At 38.1% G+C, this 19,220-nt stretch overlaps 1 protein-coding gene across 2 annotated transcripts in view; it reads right to left on the reverse strand.

The window, feature by feature from the left end:
- Window positions 1-19,090, reverse strand: part of LOC117291456 (alpha-sarcoglycan-like) — a 27,153-nt gene extending 8,063 nt beyond the window's left edge. The window contains exons 1-9 of one of the 2 annotated variants that reach the window (XM_033773152.1): window positions 18,928-19,090; window positions 13,054-13,161; window positions 12,501-12,655; window positions 11,283-11,355; window positions 7,539-7,746; window positions 6,239-6,398; window positions 5,552-5,760; window positions 5,132-5,155; window positions 2,918-2,932 (exon numbers count right to left, since the gene is read on the reverse strand). In XM_033773152.1, coding sequence (XP_033629043.1) covers window positions 2,918-2,932; window positions 5,132-5,155; window positions 5,552-5,760; window positions 6,239-6,398; window positions 7,539-7,746; window positions 11,283-11,355; window positions 12,501-12,655; window positions 13,054-13,161; window positions 18,928-18,964 — 989 coding nt within the window. In that variant the 5' untranslated portion in view covers window positions 18,965-19,090. The remainder of the gene's footprint in view (window positions 1-2,917; window positions 2,933-5,131; window positions 5,156-5,551; window positions 5,761-6,238; window positions 6,399-7,538; window positions 7,747-11,282; window positions 11,356-12,500; window positions 12,656-13,053; window positions 13,162-18,927) is intronic. The other variant, XM_033773153.1, reaches the window with a different exon arrangement.
- Between the last annotated feature and the right edge of the window lie 130 nt (window positions 19,091-19,220).

Below are 19,220 nucleotides of genomic sequence, written 5' to 3' on the forward strand. Positions count from 1 at the left end.
GCTGCGGAGTAGATATTTTGGACAGTATAACAATGACTGCAAAGAGAGCTAAGGAAAAAGTGTGCTTACTGCAGGAGATATGGATTCCTGCAGAGAGCCAGCATTTACATTCACTGTAGAAATTTCACTTTTACTTTGATGCATCAAGTGCCTACTGCATCAAGGAAAAAACTTTAATTATCACAGGGACAAGTGCCTTACCCCAAAGACTCGGTACTTGTATTAACTGTATAGAGTATAACTTACTGCACAAAGAACTTACTGTATTAAATAAGAACCTACCAGAGAGTAAGATAGTTACCATACCACAGAGTGAAAGTACCATCTCTGCTCTTACAGGTACCTATTTAACTCTGGGTAAATAGAAGCAACTATAGTCAAGTGTTTTAGCGAAGTGACACAAATGTCATGATCGGGATTCAAACCCACACTCTAATGAGTTAGCCACTAGAACCCGAGTCTGATGCCCTAAACAACTCGGCACTTTTGTCTTCACTTTCGCTATTGTGGACTTGTATTAAGGATAAACAATTATTGTTTAAGGGGGTGGTATTCCAAATCCCCCAACATGTTGCCAACATGGCAAAAAGCATTGAAATAATTAGTGACACACATCTTAAAAGCGTTAACACCCAACTTCCCTTTAAAGTTTGCAGCTTATTGACTATAGCTATTTCCAAGTAGATCAAAGAACCACCAGTATTAATCTTTGTGATGGGTCTCTCCAAGTTCAAGTATTTACATGACAATTGACAGTATCAACCAAATGGTACAAGTCAATAAACATTTGTCAAGTTTGGATGATGCACTCTGTAACTCGTGGAAACTGAATGTACAACAATTTATATTTCTCTATCTCCTGTAATTTGTAATTCTTTCTATCCGGACAGTCAAATCAAGATGTAGTGTGGCAATAAAAACAATTGACAATTTGTATTAAATCACAATGTGCAAGTCACGATTAAAGCAGCATGACCACTTCTCAGAAAACAAATCCACTCTTTCTCGATTGCATTGTTGCCTTGAATTATAAAATTATTATGAAAACCATAATTTGTACGTGTCAGAACTAAGTCACATAAAGGGTTTGCAAAACGTTGGTAAGAGTAAAAAATGAAATAGATTTTAAGAAATTAGTTAAAAATATTGGTTTTGATCTGGCAAATCAAAACTCAAAGTTTGAAAACGGTGAAAACGCCAAGGTTTTTCCATATTTTTCAAGAAAAATTACTCATGTGCTACCAAAATGTTCCAGTAGCATGCACTGCAGTTGGTTGCCCCTAGGTTGCCAGGTGGGAAAAGACCCTAGAACTTGATGTTGCACAGAACAACTGTACATAAATAAAGTGCTCCTCTTTGACCAGCTGAGGGCGCTGTTCAAGCTGTCACATCAAGCATCTTAAAATCACATGGAAGTGACAAAGTGACATTTATTTAATCACATGGAAGTGACAAAGTGACATTTATTTAATCACATTGAGAAGCGTTAATACTCCGCTGATTGGAGGTTTGGCAAAATCCCAAATACGTCTGGTACATCAAGCTGTAGAATACCTTAAATTCTTCAGTTTAGGAAAAAGTGTTGGGTTTTGAGAATATAAAGTAGTTGCTATTAAAGGTAACTCTTATACAGGACCAGAAAACACATACAGAATGAACAAACAAGCAAATGGTATACAACAAATGAACTTATCAAGTAAATAAACAAGAAAGTAAAAAAGAAGAAAAAAAAAAAAAATGACTAAAAGAGACTGAAAGAAATAAAACATTCCAATCCAGTATAAGTAACAAGAAATAACACCACGAGATAACAGGAGTGTAAGATATAGACACATGATGAATCCAAAGTACACAGACTGGGCAAGAACTCTTAACCTGGAAAATATGCTGACCAACAGTTATTATTTGCTAAATTAATTTGGTAAGAAGTCAATACTTGCTGTCGAGATGTGACAGGGTCAACAATCCACACCACATTTGCATAAATATTAAAATTTTAGATTGAAATTTAAAAGATGAAAGACAAGATAAGAAATCCCAACATGCAAAAATTATTTTACAAATAATAAAAAAAAAACTTTTCAACTTTTGGAAGATCAATTTGTGGTTCAATGATGAGAAGAAACGAAGACATGGGGGGAAGGAAATGCCAAGATAAAATTTCCTTGCGGCCTTGAGAGACGGCTCACATTATAAAATTAGTCAGAAACTAACCGCAAAAAAAGTTATGTTTCATCCTTGCTAAACATACATCCTGACATAAAAAACCACACCCTTGCATGCAAAAACTAAGTCGTCTTCAAACTCAATTATAAGTCGATAGAAAATTTTACATTTGATAGAAAAGCATCTTAAAATCTGATAAAAAACATGCATAAACTAGGAGAACCAATAAATGCTTGAATATACATTGAATGCCACCTTTATAAATTGTCAAAGTTTGTAACCTTAATGGCTAAATCTTTAAAAAAATATTCAATTCAAGTATAAGTCACTGTGCATGTCTTATTTAGCAAAGAGAACCTTTCTAATCAATACATAGAAGAAACAAATGAAATAAATAAATTTAAACAAATCAAACCCAGGAAGCAAAAACCATTTAAATACAAACAAAATGTTACTGACGGAAGAAAACAGAGGTATTGTATTTTGAACATGCACAAAACCTCAAACCCTTCAAGGTTCCTCAAGACAAATAAATAAATATCTATTAAAATAAATACCATTAAAGACATCTAGAAAACTTTTCAATGGATTTGCTTTTTAGGAAAGACAAACAAATAATAAACATGTGAAACAAATGAATTCAAGTAAAGAAATGTCAAGGGAAAACAACCAATCTTATCGAGGAAAATCTGATTTGAGGGAAGAAAATGAAAACATGCCTGAATTTGGATGATATTAACAACCTACTAACCTGAAGAGTGTCAGTCTTTAGTGAAAGTGCAGCGGAAGAAACAGACATGAATTTAAGTGTGTGGCAGCGTGGTGATGAATAAGAACGACGACCACAGTGTAACAATTGACAAACATGGCGGCTAACTTTGATTCAATGTCAGAGGTCAACAATACAACAATATACAGTCACCTTGGGTCGAGTGTCAGTGTTCAAGATGTTATGCCAATAAAACCCCAACAATTTACATACATGGATTCAGTCAGAGGTCACATTCTTATGGCCAACAATACAAGGAAACAATTCACATTTGAAACGGTCACCTTTGGTCATATTTGTCAGAGGTCAAATTTTTGAACCACAATGAAAACCTTTTCCTCATAAAGAAGTTATTTGGAGGTAAAGAAAAAGCTAAATTGTTTTACAAATAACTTGGCACTTGTCTTTTCTCTATAGCAACTATCATGGAAAGATGAAGTTTAGAAGATGAAGTTGATAATACTTTATACAAAACGTAACAACTAAACAGTGCACAGAAAATCAATAAATATATGAGCCCCAAAAGGCAGATACCATTTATTAAAAGATCTCCTCTTACTTCAATCTTTGATGTTTGGTGTGCGTGCCCCTATTTTCTAGAGGATGCAGTCGTCCAAATCCTTCCAAAATGAGATTACAAATTGTTTCCATTAACCACCCTACGTTGACCCCATCTTCAAAGCACTAATCCCACTTCTAGATACAATGTAGTAGAGATGGGGGGTAATCCCTGGTGTGAGTCAGCCAATGTTAATTAATGGCAATGACTTTGATCCAAGTAGGCTCTTGAGTCATACAATTACACAATCTAGCTTCCCCACCGAGGACGTAATTACATAATGAATTGGTTGCTTCAACAAGTTTAGTTTCTTCTCACTCAATTGCACAGCATTGGTCATTCGCGAAATATCTTCTTTTAAAACGTGAGATCATAACTTAAAGCAGTCACTTTTGCTCAACAGTATATCATAGAATTCACAAGTCAGTACTAGTCAGTACAGGGCCCAATTTCATGGCTCTGCTTACCGCCAAATTCTGTGCATACGATCACCATTCTCTGCTTACTGTGCAAGCGTAAAATGTCTGCGCTAGCTGTGTAAGTAAAGAATGCCTAGTAGAGCAAAGAATGCCAAGTGGAGTACGCATGAACATAATATAAGCAAAAATTCCCTGCTAACTTGTGAAATACGCTTAGTAATAAACTGGAACGACTGCCTTTATCCATTTTAACTTTGGCAGCAGTCCAAAATAATAAAAATGGAGGTCTGTCTGCTTCAAACCATCGCTGATAAATCTCCCGATCACTAACTCTGCCAAGCCTTCCTGTCCCAAATACACAAAACTTAAAGTAGCAACCAAACTGATTGCCCCGAATGACAATAGCAGATAACAAGAGTTACTCACAGTGCATTTATACAACCAGTGATGAGGGGTACCAGTGAAAACATGTCAAATGTGGCGGGAGGATATCTAATAAGGACATTTACTTCCTCCAGCAGGAAGTGATGATGGTGGTAGGGGTTGATGGATTAAGTGGTAAATGATCAACAGAGGGCGGTATTCACTAATAGTTTAACAGTCACACTAACAGGCCCACATGATTTTTATTTATTAATTCTGGTTGTGAAGCCAAGGACTCACAGAAAAGCAACTTAATCATTCTACTAGCCAATAACCCAATGGAGGAGGGAAGTTTTAGTTTTAGATGTGGGAGGAAAACCCCAGAAAATTCTTTCAGGGATAACCCATGCAGTAAGGTAGGGAGTGAAAACCCAATCCACACAGTGCCCCAGTGTGATTTGAACCAGAGGAGGAAGGCAAGGCAGACCTCTATGCCAACCTGAAGGCCCAACTTATTGCCTTTTATGTCTCCCAGCAGAATGAAGGGACATTCGACTCTTGATTTTGTGGTATAAGCAATTTTTTGTATTTTTTTTTTTTTTGGGGGGGGGGGTGCCTCATCTGTGGCTCACAAAATTCCCCCCCAAAATGGTACTTTGTCAACACTTCGTGGAAGCAGGAAAGGATAACTTCTTGAAGTCTCAGTTGTTGCAGTGTACGGAAAGATTAAACTTCCTGAGAAAAACAAAGAACTTATTGAGCCTGAGGGGTGTGAAAGCAACAGTATTGTTGACACCGACAGAATTCACTGGGGTCAATGTAAGTAAATCAATTTACAAATAGAGTTTTACTTACTCTGGTGTTCTTGTCGCTCTTTTCCTGGGGAAAAAATACACAGAACCACAATTTAATTGTTTGTTGTTTGTTTAGAAGATCTTTCCGTCTAGGGAACTTGGCAAACTCCCTCAAGGGGATATTAGAAACCCAGCTTGTCTGTTTTTTTTAGAAACCCAGCTTGTCTGTTTTTTTTTAGAAACCCAGCTTGTCTTATTTTTTTAGAAACCCAGCTTGTCTGTTTTTTTTTTAAACCCAGCTTGTCTGTTATTTTTGTTAGAAAGCCAGCTTGTTTTCTTTTTAGAAACCCAGCTTGCTTTTTTTGTTTTGTTGTTAGAGAGCCAGCTTATTTTCTTTTTAGAAACACAGCTTGTCTGCTTTTTAGAAACCCAGCTTGTCTGTTTTTCAGAAACCCAGTTTATCTGTTTAAATAAAACTTACTTTCCCTCTCGGCAAGTGCACATGAAAAGACCCAATACGATGATGAAGACAAGAGCTACGATGAGCGGTGGGATGACTATGAATAAGAACTCAATCAGGTGGTCTGGTGGGGTGGTTATCAACGCTGGTGGCATGTACTCATCTCCTAGATGGATGGGTCCGGGGGTGGATGGGGATGGGTCCATCGGGGATAACTGGTTAGGCTGGGTCTGAACAGGAATTAGGAGGGGAAGTGGTTATGAAATTATTTTCTTACACTTGTGTTCATTATTACTATTAATCATGTTAGATACTTCTGTTCCCAGAATCATCCTACCTGCTTTTTTTTTTGGGGAGACTGTTTTTATATTAGTTTTTGCTCATGTGTTGCCCTCCTTTTGTTAGCGTTATGTTCTTTGCATAGCACCATACAACTGCTTTTTACTATGATTATGTTACTATTTATCAATTTGTTGTTCATCTGTACAGCAAATGTTGTGGGGAAAAAAAAAAAACTCAGGAGAGTTTATGCAAATGAGATTTTACCTTGGTTGGTGACTGGCTGCTATTAATGGACCTCATCTTAAACACGGTCCATTAACATCGGCCAGCTACCAACCTGGTCATTACCACGAAATAAAGACAATGTTGTGCATTGTTATTCCCTAATAAAAAAAATCAAGAAGACAACTACTAATTTCTGCCTACCAAAACTAGTTGACACCATTGCACGACAAACTCTGGATCAAATGCTTGGTGAAGCTTAAAGGGTTTGTAGGATCCATTCACGCACTCTGTCAACACCTCTGTTCTGACTGAGAGCAGTTCTCCAGAAAAAGGTGTTGTTGAACCAACAATCACATAAACGCTGTTGAATAAACAAGAATATGGTTCAAAAGGAAAACAGAAATACCTTCAACTTCAAACCTAAATAATCCATCTCAGTTTTGAAAATTTTAAACACTTTAATCAGGGCTACAAGGATAGTATAGAAAATTTAAAGGCAGGGCAGATATCTGTTCAATACTAAAGGCATTAGACTAGGCCAAAGTGGGACATTCAAAAGGCAGATGGACAAAGATTTCATTTTTCTTGACACGACAAAGCTCTTGATGTTTTCAAGCACATTCAAGGAATCCTCACTCCCAAACTGGGCCAGATCATAAGCCAGGAAATTCAATTACCAACCCCATCTTCAAAGTCCCCCAGACAAACTTACAAAGCGCTATGAATATTAATATCTTCCTTAAGGTTATCAACAGGTCTTGATACGAGACTGATTGAGGAGCATAATATCCCCTGTTAACCCACTCAGTCATCCTACGTTGTTAGCGATAACAAGCTGTAGGTGTCAGTCAGATACACATGCTCGTTGTAGTGTCATGGGAAATTTGCTCTTTCCTTCGGGAGATGTTTCAATACAGGACAGTTCACTCAGCCCAATTCGCAACAAGTGTAAATAAAAAACGCATCTGTTCTCATTCCATTAAAAAAATATGTTCCTGTCATAGTTGTTAAGGTGATCATCTTTAAAATCTGCTTGAAAGAACAATTATTCACACAGTCGAGAGCGCTTTGAAAAGCCAGAAGACAAAGCTTTATCCTGTAGAAATATAATAGAATGAACCTCTGTAGTAAGTACTCTTCTGTCGAGGTTACAGGTTTGAGGATGTGCATGGTATACGTTCAGCTATGCATAGGTAAACATTTCCTCGTTGATCTTTCTCAACAAGTATACTTGAGATTTTTCTAGCAGTTAGATTGAACTTTTATTTTGTTAATTTTGTTTGTGTCAGATTTAAACCAGCCCTCAGGAAGGGCAGCCTAACTCATTAAGCCTTGTTATGCCAACAAAGATCTCTTTAGCAGGGTCAAAGATGCCATGCAAAGTTTCTGCTGCCATCAAGCCTGTCTATATCTGTCCTTCAAGGCTTCCTCTGACCTGAACACAGTTCCTGGAATAAGAAATCTTAGCGTCCCCACCCTCCTCTCTGCTGCAGTGACTCACCCAAGCTTCTTTGAGGTGCCTGGCAACAGGGGAATCCCTTCCTCCGTCGTGTCTACAGGTCCTGGGTTTAGGCGGTGGATCACTAATGGCGTCGGTGAGGACCAAGCTAACGACACTCTCCTCAGAAACTCTTGTTGCTTGGTAGCTGGCAACATGTCCTCTAAGTTCTGGTTGCTGAGGAAGAAAGTGGCAAGGTAGCTCGGGGATTCTGTATTGACAGTTTGGAAGGAGGGGATAGGTGGGCGAGAACAAAAAAAATACGTTTAATTGGAAAATTTAATTTTCACTCCTGGGTGATGAGAAGCAGTTATAGTTTTAAAAGGGTCTGCTCAAGGATGAAAATGTCATGACCAGGATTCGAACCCACACCCTGATGACTCAGCCACCAGACTTGTGTCCGGTGCACTAAACCACTCGTCCAAGACACGCTCAACACAAGTGGTTGGATGATAACTTATTGACCTTTTACATCTTTCCGATTGACATTTCAATATCAAACAAAAAATCATCATTTATTATTTGTTAAGTAATTGGTCATTGATAAATTCTCAACAGCAAATCTACATGTCTTTCATCATGCTTCCTATCTTGTCTTCCAGCTGATGCTAGCCTGTCATCCAAACACCTGGATCAGTATAAACTTTATCTCAAACAGGCCCTGATATTATACCACCTTTCACTGCCAGATGATTTTTGCTTTAATGTAGAAATGGCTCTGTAGCTCATTACTCATCACACACTTTGCCTAATTAGTAAAGTTGCCAGACGCACTACAACATTTTTTAACCAGCTCGTTAGTTTACATGACAACGCTTAATTGAATCTTCCCTTCTGATGATGTAATAGTATAGCTACGACCTTTCCTAAATTGTAGCAGTACTGTGAAGCTTTAAAAAGGCACCTTGTGTGAAAAGACAACACTTTTTGTAGTGTGTAAGGTTCCTTGTAAAATCTGGCCCAACATTGCTAAATTTTGTTGGAGGTCCGGACTGATGTCAAAATCTTATGCTTGCGGACGGTTTGACCTAGGACCTGAACCAAATCATCCTGTGAAGAGAACCAAATGGACCTTTTTTTTGCACAAAGTAATCCGTACCTGTACCAACAGACCCAAGATTAATTTCCACCTGCTATGAATGATTCATCCAACTTAATTGATGGGAAAAATCAAATTGACTCCACTACCAAACATGTCAAGATTCATTTATAGCTCAATCAGTATGTGTGAACTACACAGGTGGTGTCAACACCAAACCATCTTAATTTTCAGATTGATTTTACATGTAGCGATCATAGACCTGCATACCGAATATCACGACCCTGGTTTTATTTCGAGAAGTATATGGGTTACATCACACACCTGTTGGAAATTTAAATAAAAGGTTTTGAGAATGCAGCGGATACGTTTTGTTGTGTTTTTCTAACTCAGCTTTGGGGACTCTGACAGTGACACATTAGAAAAATAAAACCAGAGCACAGTTGGATTATAACGATAGACAGCCCAACTCCAACTTGAGAAATAAGAACTAGAAGTATTACGATAGATGTGGGAGTCTGTGGGTTTCCCAAAATAAAGAAGTAAGAGATGGAAGTTGTACGGAACTCGTGGGAGTTCTGTAGCCGTTCTGTGGGTTTCCTAAAGGAAACTTCAGAGGAACATGACGGCTTAGAGCTGTTCCAAACCAGTTGATCCGTGGGATGAGCCTACAGTGTGCCAGGGAGAAACCTTCGGCTGTGTAGCATAAAAGATTAAACCCTCTAGGCATGTGAAGATTAATTCTTCTATCATCAGCTCAAACGGAAACCCCAAAATACAGATTGACTACGGAGCCCAAAGAGTATGATAACATGGATGTCTGTATGATCATGACTCTGTCTATTGCAGACTTTAAAACAACGATTCAAATCAACGACACAATCAGACAAGATACTTATCTCGTTGGTAACAATTGTAGTTGCACAATAAAATGTCTGCTGAGCATCCTTTGAAGTGACTTCTCTTCAGTGATTACAGAGAAGGTCTTGAAGTCTTTAAGATGCCAGACCTGCTTTAAGTTGTAGGATGGTCATTTGTGATACTTCTGATAAAGGATTCAAAATAACCCACAGCAAATGCCGTGGTGCCCTGTGCTTTTGCTGTTGTGCCCTCTGCAAGGTTCCAATACAAACTTACAATTTCCCGAAAGACTAAAGTGAAATGCCACCCCTAAAACAACATTTTTCATTATCTTCAAACAAACCGTTTCTGAGTCGGTTACTAGGCTGACTTACCAATTGCTGTAGAAACAAATGCAGTGTCATGGCTAAACATAATGTCACATGTACATTTCTTATGACTAGTTCCTACATGAAGTTCCTTTTTGCAAATAATTTATTTAAGCAGCTTTGATTTGCTAAGCAGCTCTAGGAAATCAGTTTGAAAGTTTGAATGAAAGGTGGCTAGTGTTTTTTAGATAAGGTGGGAACGTTTCTTCTTTTCCAGTCAAGGATCTAAATCTTATAATCTTACCTTAGCCTGACAGCTTTCAACACTTAATAACAGCATCATTGTCCTTCTTCAAAAAGGATGTATTCTATTTTGGGCGAGTCAACCTGGCGAGGGGCTCTCTGTTGAAAGTGGCTCCGGATGTCTAGGGACATCAATCTTGTATTTCAAGTACAAACGGTCAGTGGGGTTGTCACTATTGTGTTGGTGTTGGTAGTCAACTGCATTAGTGGTGTCCTAAATATATCTCTTGGTCTGCGGTGCTTTGATGAACAAATGCACTTCAGAGCTACTACTACCTGGCTGGAGTGTGTTCTCCACACTTGGATGGATCAACATTTATTAAGATTTGGAGAGCATAAAACATTTGGAGGAAATACTTGGAACGTGACACCAAGGATTTATGCAAATTTTTTGCAGGATTATGTAGATGGAATAAAAGAGATCTTGATGATTCTTAGAGCGAGAGAGTATTTCCAGGAAAGATATTCACTGACGGCTCTTACTTGTGCGAATCAACCGACTTCAAATTAAGTTTGCACACATTAAGACAGCAGAAAAGTTGGATGAACACAATATATCATAAACACATCGTTTGTCGTTTGTTTTGTGTGGTCACCACAGATCATCTAGACTGGCAGGTCGGAGGAGAGCACATGCGCCATTAGAGAAGGTTTCCCTCACATAGAGGTCAAACAACCTGTGCGCCATACATGGGTACATAGCCGTGAATTTCCCTTGTTTTATCGACGGTTTACCTCTAAGATGGCAGCTGGATGACATCAAAGAATAACATCTATAAAAATCGAGTCCACTTAGGGTTGATTCAGAATTCCCATGAGTGCTTGACTCACTGACAGTCAGTAAACACTCCATGTTTCATCTGCATTGTCTTTTTCTTGATGCTAAAAAAACACAATGGGTCTGACTAAAGACATGACTACTTCATATAGGCGGAGCTGGATTCCACCCTATCACCGAATCCTACGGTAAGTGCTTTATGATAAAGTCGTCCCAAATAAATTAATTTAAATGGAAGAGACTATCCTGTAATAAACTGCACAAATTCCATCCTTGATTAGACCTTCTTTAAAAACAACAATTATTGTACAGTAAATATTAAACAGTAATATTGGTTTTCCTTTCAGCGAAGCACTGTATGGTCAGCATTTTCAAAATGTGCAAAAGAAACAACATAACCACAGATGAACATTCCTTTTACTATTAAGGTCTTTGATGAAACAAGGAATATGGCATACCTGGCTGCTCCGTTATTGAGATTTGCACCTCGACTCTTGCCGACTGATAGGTGTTGGTATTCAGGGCTATAATCTGAAATAGAAGAAAAGAAAACAGACTATTATTAAACTCTGTGTAGGAAGCATGAACTCCTGTATGTACTAGGTGCTACATTTGAGAGAAATGGGTAGATTGGGTTGGTCCCCTTGGTCTAAAGAGGATGCTCACTGAACCTATTTGTTAAAACAAAAAAAGAGTCTTCCTTTGTTCTTGTTCATGGCATTGCTCACAATGTCGGTCTTCATCTGAAATCAATATTATATGTGACGGCATTTTAGTAACAATGTCTACTAACAATGTAAGCTTTAAACAAAGGGAATTGGTTGCAAGTTTATTTATAAGATGTACTTTGACAAGGACAACATCGGAGGTTTATATTACATCTATATGTAGAAAATATTTTGCCTTGACCTATCAACAAATATATGATGATGCATAGAAGCTTTGTTTGAAAAGTTGGAAGTGGGTGAGGATTATTTGTAACCTTAGCTTATAGTGCTGCCAGCCTTAATGCACTTCCATATAGTCATGACGTTTGCTGCCCATGTCTTGTTCTGACCTTAAGCTTCAGTTCTGATTTTCAGATGGAACTGTTTCTAAAACAGGCATTTTCTGAACATTTTTGGATTGTTCCAAGTGTTTTTGGTTGCTCCACAAATGGTCTTTTTTACACGATCCAAACAACTAACATGTGAACACATTAAAGAGATTTAAGACTTAGTGTTGTGGTTGATCAGTATGGGTTTCAGCCTGCGCTACACCATGTGGATAGTATCATGACATTGGTTTGCAAAAAGATAGCAATGTCCTGCAGAGGTTTATACCCTAGCAGAGTCTTTCTTGAAGACTCAAAGTTGATTTATCAGGCAAGGTTTCTAACAGGAACCTGTTTTGGACTTAGTCAGGAAGACTAGAGCAGGTTAGCTGAAACATTGAAATGAGACCAATATGAATCAATAAATCACACTTGAGGATAATCAGATAACACTGTTGGAACATTAAACCTTGGGTGCGCTTCCAGGGTGGTAGCTAATAACCCTTCCAGATGAGATGGCCATTGGTTAACCACTGCCCAATTACAAAAACAGTTATTGGTTACAGTCACCCAACCCTGCAAGACAGTAGTTGCAGGGCCCCTGATCTCTAATCCATGATTACTCAACCGAACCATTGTGTACCTCAAGAATGATGTCACCAATACTGGCATCGTCTGGGGTGCCATAGACGTATCCCTGGCGGGCAGGATCCGTCTGGACATACTGCAGCCATCTTGGTAGGCCTGGCTTATTCACTAGGGATGGCTTGTAGATGACAGGACCTGGCTGGTCTGGACCTAGGAAAGGAGTTAAAAGAAGGAAAGGTCGCTTATTGGTTTCAGATTGAATGGAACTCTTAAATCATATTAGTAGTGAGATGTAAACTTTGAAAACTTGCCAAGAGCAACAATGCCAGAATGCTTTGCAGTTTCTACATTTCATGTGTGTAGTGTGTAGATTCGGTCAAAGATCAGTGCAAAATTTGTTATGATTTGAGAGTATAAACTCTCAGTTTAGTAGATTCGGTCCAATATTTCACCTTGGAAACAATAGTAGGACTAGCAATGTATGCTAGTTCACCACCTTAAGTGCTTCAAATTACCAACATTGGAAGTTTAAAACCCTAATTTTTAAACATGCTCATCAATGCAACCGAAGCAGTCTGAGTTTGATGACATAAAATAAAAATACTCACCCAGTGAGTATGACCCAAAGAAGTCTTCTTTCTCAAAAACATATTGGAAATTCACTCCGACTTCAGCATCTTCTCCAGTTGCAAGAGATAGGACAGATACTAAAACAGCTGTAATGAAAAAAAAGAAAAAGATAAATGGATGAAGATTGTAGAAAGTATAAGATAAAGGTGTTGGATAATAGAAATCATTCTCTCAGTCCAACACTGTTCAAAGTACTATGAACTTACAATGTATGAAGTTTGAGGATAGGTCAGTATTATCTTGCCTTTGCTAGGTTCAAGTAGTTAAGAGGGGATGTTACAAACATCAAATGCTGCTTTCGAGCAGGTGCAACATACATTTTGACCGACCTGCAAGACATGTGCCATGTCTTCCTCAATCTTTACCAATCTTAAAGCAGACAACTATTGTTATTCTTCCCTACTTGTACTTCCTCCACCCCTCAAACTGTCCCAACGAGTCTAAACACTCCGCTCCGAAGTGCCAAACAAAATTGCTTGATCCTAATCAAGGTTTTTCCTTCCTCTATCGGCAGCGCAAGACAGTCTCGAATAAAAAAGCTCCCCTATGTCTATCTCTGCAGTCCTGTATACACACACGTACCCTTTGGCAGCCTTTCTGAGTCATCCCCCGGTTAGGGGACTTGTCTGGTTGTTAGATGGGGCAAGAAAAAGACAAAACTTAATCAGAGGGTACTATTGTAAATAAAGCTCAAAGATTTCATCAAAGAAAACTTCTTTTTGTGTCTGATTGATGAGTCTTTATGGGCGTATGTTCTCAACTTTCACTTACTAAAGAGGACGGAGAGGGCATGTGGGCATTATATATAGACCTCTAAGTGGTGTTAAGCTCTCTGACCAGGTGAAAACACTTTCAGTTTCGCCCATGAAATTTGCGGAAGTGCTTTGGTTTTTATTATACTGCTTTGTCTAGAGATTTGACCCCTGCCTTTTTGATTGTCAAGTACAGTTGTGGAATTAAATGTATTAAATATTCTAACCTTGAGGCTTTGCTATGGAGATAATAATAGGTATGGTTTGATTGAAAAGTTTGCTGTTTTTCACATTGGTTTCATCATTTTAACAAACTAACTGCACAGTATTTTGTTTTGCCTGGTACATGTATACAGAAAAAAAGCAATTACTCTTTCAAGAACATTGCTATAATCTTCTCCAGATCCCTTTTAAGGTTTTCTTCTAACTGACACAATGTAACTCCAGAAAGGATCATGAACGATTATAACATGAGATAGCAGTTTTTCTTTAACTTAAACCAAAACACAATTGTCAGCAGCATGTTTAAGATTTAAGACTTAGTTGTGTAAGATCTATATTTATACACATATAGATCACTATCCTTGCTCAGTGCTAATCTTAAGTAGGATTTATCTGAAGGGTTCGTAGAGTTCAGACCAACACCAGGTAAGAATCCTTCAGTGTTGCTTGAATAAACACTTCTCAAATGTTACTTCCTGTAACATTCGTCAGATGTAAGCTTACCGTGTTTACTAAGACCAAAAATTAAATCTTGGCACATTGCGTAAATTTCATGAATTCAGAATTGTCGTTAGAAAAGCACAGGAAGATGCAAAAGTGTAACAACTCTATCCTGGATGGGTTATTCCACTTCCATTCCCGATAGGGGGTTGTCACTTCATGAAAGTGGGGGTCACTTCAAGGAAATTGCGCCTGCCAACACAAAGATAAACTAACCAAGAATGCAAAGGCCCTCGATGACTGATAATTTTTTTTTTTCGGACTTGAGGAAGGAGGCAAGATGAACCAGGAACCTCGAGGGACGATACTTTGGTCATTGCTAGGCAGTGAAACTGATCGGCAAACACCACAGCTTTTGGGCACAGGTGTGGGGCAACTTCAAACGTTTACCGAGCAGTAGCTGAATACAACTTTGGGCTTCGTCAACAGTGCTGCGATTTTTCTTTTTAGTTTGTTTTGTTTTGGAGTGATTTATTGAGACTTGAGGAATTTAAGATGGCTGTGCTTCTACGGACATTTTTACCGGTCCAGCTTGGGCATAAGAAGACCATTCACATAAGGTAAGGTTGTCAGTAATTGAGACTTAAAGCAATCCTATTTGGTCAATTAATATAATATATTGTATTTATATTCGCTGTGTCAATAATAAAAAGTAAGTTTGTCAAATACAAGATCTGCCTAGAGTCACTCAATATACTGTTGTTCATTTGGTCACATGTAAATTTGAACTCATAATAAAGGAAAGAGTACACTCATATTCAAGTGAATATGAATGTTTAAATTGAAATGAAAACAAGACTTGTAACGTTACAAGTCGTTTCGAACATATGTAATCATTAGATAAATACAGATGATTCTCATGAAGTTAGTTATGTTAACTGTAAAGCCATGGTTACTTGGATTATTTTCCAGTTGTGGTTTAAAAAACAGGTTATGCATTTAAATCCTGTGTCCATGCATGAACATTACAATGGTGGTAGACAAATGGTGGTCTGGTGTCTTTTGAACAGTTTGTTTTGAATTTGTCCAGCCTGTTTTAGTTTTCTTTCAAGTCTTTCATTTACTTTTTATTTAATGTATTTTAAGCCAGCAATTTGGACGTTTTCAATAATCAGCAAAATATGGATATTTTGGAAGTTGCTACAGCTCACTCAAAAAGTAATTCTAATTTTTCTGAATAACAACTTCACAGTAGCTAACACGAATCACAATACATGTGAAGGAAGGGGGGGAATGGGGAGGGGGACTTGGGAAGTAATGCATAATCCATCCAGGCAAAACGTGGCACACAGCATGTCCAAGTTTTAATGCAATTGGTAACAGTGGGCAGGGAGCCAGGGATAATTGGCAAATCCGAATTGATCGTGTGTCGCTAGATAGTGTAGTACAGCTTTATGGGGATAAGGCAAGTACATCACACCCAAGCGCCTTAGTCCAGCCCTTAAATCTTTTTTTAAACAGAAAATATTGTTTAGAAATTGCTTTCTAGAATGATTGATAAACCCTATGAAGTGTAGCCCTGAAGTTGCAATGGAGAGATTTCCTTCAAAGTGCAACCTTATTGTCTTATTAGTAACAATGTTTTCTCATAGTAGCAATAACCGACCCCCATTTTCCGGAATTCAGGAGACTTTTCAATTAACAATTCAACTGCCCTCGCTTGACATCAAGTAGAAGTACTGTAGATTCGACCTATTATAGGAAGTCTTCAGTCAACACCAAAATAATTAAGTGTATGAGTGGCGTGTTAAAAGAAGAAAGTTTGTTTGTCCTACCCATCGAAAATTTCTCTCCTTCCTCCGTATTTGTCCCAAAATCTTGCGTATTTATCCGGATCGGGTACGGAGGGGGTCAAGGTCACACCCCTTAAATTACAACTTGACACAACAATTTTAGTTGAGCATGACAAAGCTTTATGCCACAGCTTTATGCCACAGCTTTACGCCACTTAAAGAGAGTAGGGAATTCTTTCTTAAATCCATGCCAAGGTCTCCTGCAACAGTATCCCTTGATGGTTTTACTGTTTAATCAGTTTGACCAAGAGTCACACCGACCTACATAGTAGAAATAACCCATCAGCACCAACAGCAATTGCCATGGTGCCATGTGCTTTTGCTGTGGTGCCCTGTGCAAGGTTCCTGTACAAGTTTCAGTTTAGAGGTGCCCTTTACCAAAGGAAAATTGCTGTGCCTGTTTCAAGAGCAAGGTTCAAGGCCTGGTCACATCATTAGGCTATTAACCAACATCTTACTCCATGTACATGTAGCTGAAAATACTGTAAGACACGCAGTAAAGCGTACTCAACCTTAAGTAGAGTGTATGTCAATGTCATGGCTGGCTATGATTGTTTCCGTTCAATTAAACAAATCAAAAGTGGCAAAAGATTAATGAATGTATTGAGTTCATGACCTGCAGCATTCTAATCATTTTTCTATCTGACCATTGTTCAATAATTTAATAATATTCAGGTGACTAATGCTACGTGTTGTGTTAATAGTGAATAAGTGAGTTCAATGTAGCCTTGCTTCCTCACTTGATCCTAGGGGTGAAAAGTTCATTTGCAGAGGAGAGACATTTTGTGATAGAATAGACTGATAGCCATTTGACAACGATATTCAATAATAATTTGTCAAAACTATGCTCCCAACCTGTGTGTACACTGACAAAAGAACATTTATGGGATGGTATAAGTTTTTTTTTTTAACTGACATAAAAATATGACAATTTCTACAGCAGGTTCAAGTGCTCTTTCAATCAGTCATTTTGTATAGGAAAAGTTATTTCCATTGCTTTGCAAGTTAAACATTTTTCACTTTTGCCCTTTTTTTTCTAAAAGATGATTGCTACAAACTGGATAATGAAATCTAAGAATTCTAAACAAAATCTCAGACGTACAAGGCTACAAGCTTGATAAAATGAAATATTTGCAGACTATAAAATACAAGACTTTGTTTGTCTGATGACCAATCCAATCTGTATACTGCCTTCAACATCAACTGCCGTCAACATCAACAGCCTTCAACGGTCACCTGTTACAAAACACTGAAGCATTACTCTTTCTTCCGGCAAAACAACATGGGAGGCATAGGCAATGGTTGGTACCAAATCTTCCCAGGTTCAGTGCCCGGAAAAGGTGTTGGCCAAGGCCCTACTGCAGACAGATTGCTTCTGACAAGAAACGCTGATAGAACTTAGAAGCATCAAAGCAAAGACAGAGGCCCTGCCCCTGTAGGCGTACAAAATAAAGCAAAGACTCTGAGACAAATCTTGTTGCCAACAAAACAAATAACAATAAGTCAGCCAATACCAAAATTTGAATAAAAAAATGTGTATTTCAGTGGAGTGAATTTACACCTCCTCCGTAAAATGTATCTGTTCAAACTAGTCAAAAGCTCAACAAATTCATAGAAATCAAATTGTCGCTTGGGTACCTAGATCGTTAGCTGTAAAACCTTGGAATTTTCCACCCTTTTAGGTACCCCCTGTGTATCAATGTTGGGTAGAGTTTTTGGAGCAGAAAATTGTAAAGAGTTAGTCACACTTCCTGACAAAGACAGCCTGTGGCAAGATGGAGGGCTAAGGTGAACTGCAGAAGTGCAGATTTGATTTAGAAAGCAGACACTGTCATTTGACAGTTTAATAATGCTTATTTGTATCATAAACAGCACGCATGTATTCTTTTTGGAATACTTGAACAATAGAAATTAGGCTTGTTTCATAAAGCTGTTTTGGTGTCTGCTCAGCAAACAGGAAACCAGTCCTTAACGTAAATACATTTTACATTGTAACTTGGCTGCACGACCTGTTTCTGGTAAGCAAGATCTTTCTTTAAAATGGAATAAAAGAGTGGCAATGAGTTTACAAAACATGTGTTTAAAACCGGCAGGGTCGTGGCTGTGTGATAAAGGCCTGACCCTGAAGGCCTGAGAAAATCTGAGAAAATCTGTTACTACTGTAGTGAATTTTTGAATCTTTTCCAATAGGAATAGCGAAACTGTTAAGAGTATTTATTAATTAATCATAATATTTGTTTGTAACACTACACTAAAATTAAAAACAGCATGAAATTGGGCCAAGAAAGCTGTACATTGAATGACTGATCATTCTACTTAGAGAATCCATAAAAATAACCATGACTCAAAATGTTGGACTTTGATTACAACATGGAGGTACAACAAGGTTGGAATGTTCTCATCAACCCAACAAAAAACTCTCACTCAACTGGCATAGTTCATTCAATTTGTACTCAACAAATGTACTGTCTGTGAGATCGAGACTGTGAGTGTGAGGATGGGGAGGCAGTGCTTATCGAGTGCATGCAAAACGTAAACAAACCATCAAAAAATGATTGTGCACAACATAAATAACATTGCCTACCAGAAACCACAGCGCAAAAAAGACTAGAAGATGACATGTTGATGAGTAGTAACTCTTTCAGCCTTTAACCATGACCTCCAATATGGTGTAAACCCGGTAAAAATTGCGTATTTGTAACGGTAAAACAATACATCTACCGGCTCTGCTGCAGTGATGTGTGTGCTCTCTCTCCTCTGTGTGCGGAAAGAGCTTGTTGACCTTTTGGACGAAAGTACTCTACAATGGGGGTGTCACAACAATGATTTCCTTATAATATATACAGCCATCAGTTATAAATGCATTGTAACTATAAT

The sequence above is a fragment of the Asterias rubens genome, chromosome 6 (assembly GCF_902459465.1).
Source record: "Asterias rubens chromosome 6, eAstRub1.3, whole genome shotgun sequence".
Lineage (NCBI taxonomy): Eukaryota > Metazoa > Echinodermata > Asteroidea > Forcipulatida > Asteriidae > Asterias > Asterias rubens.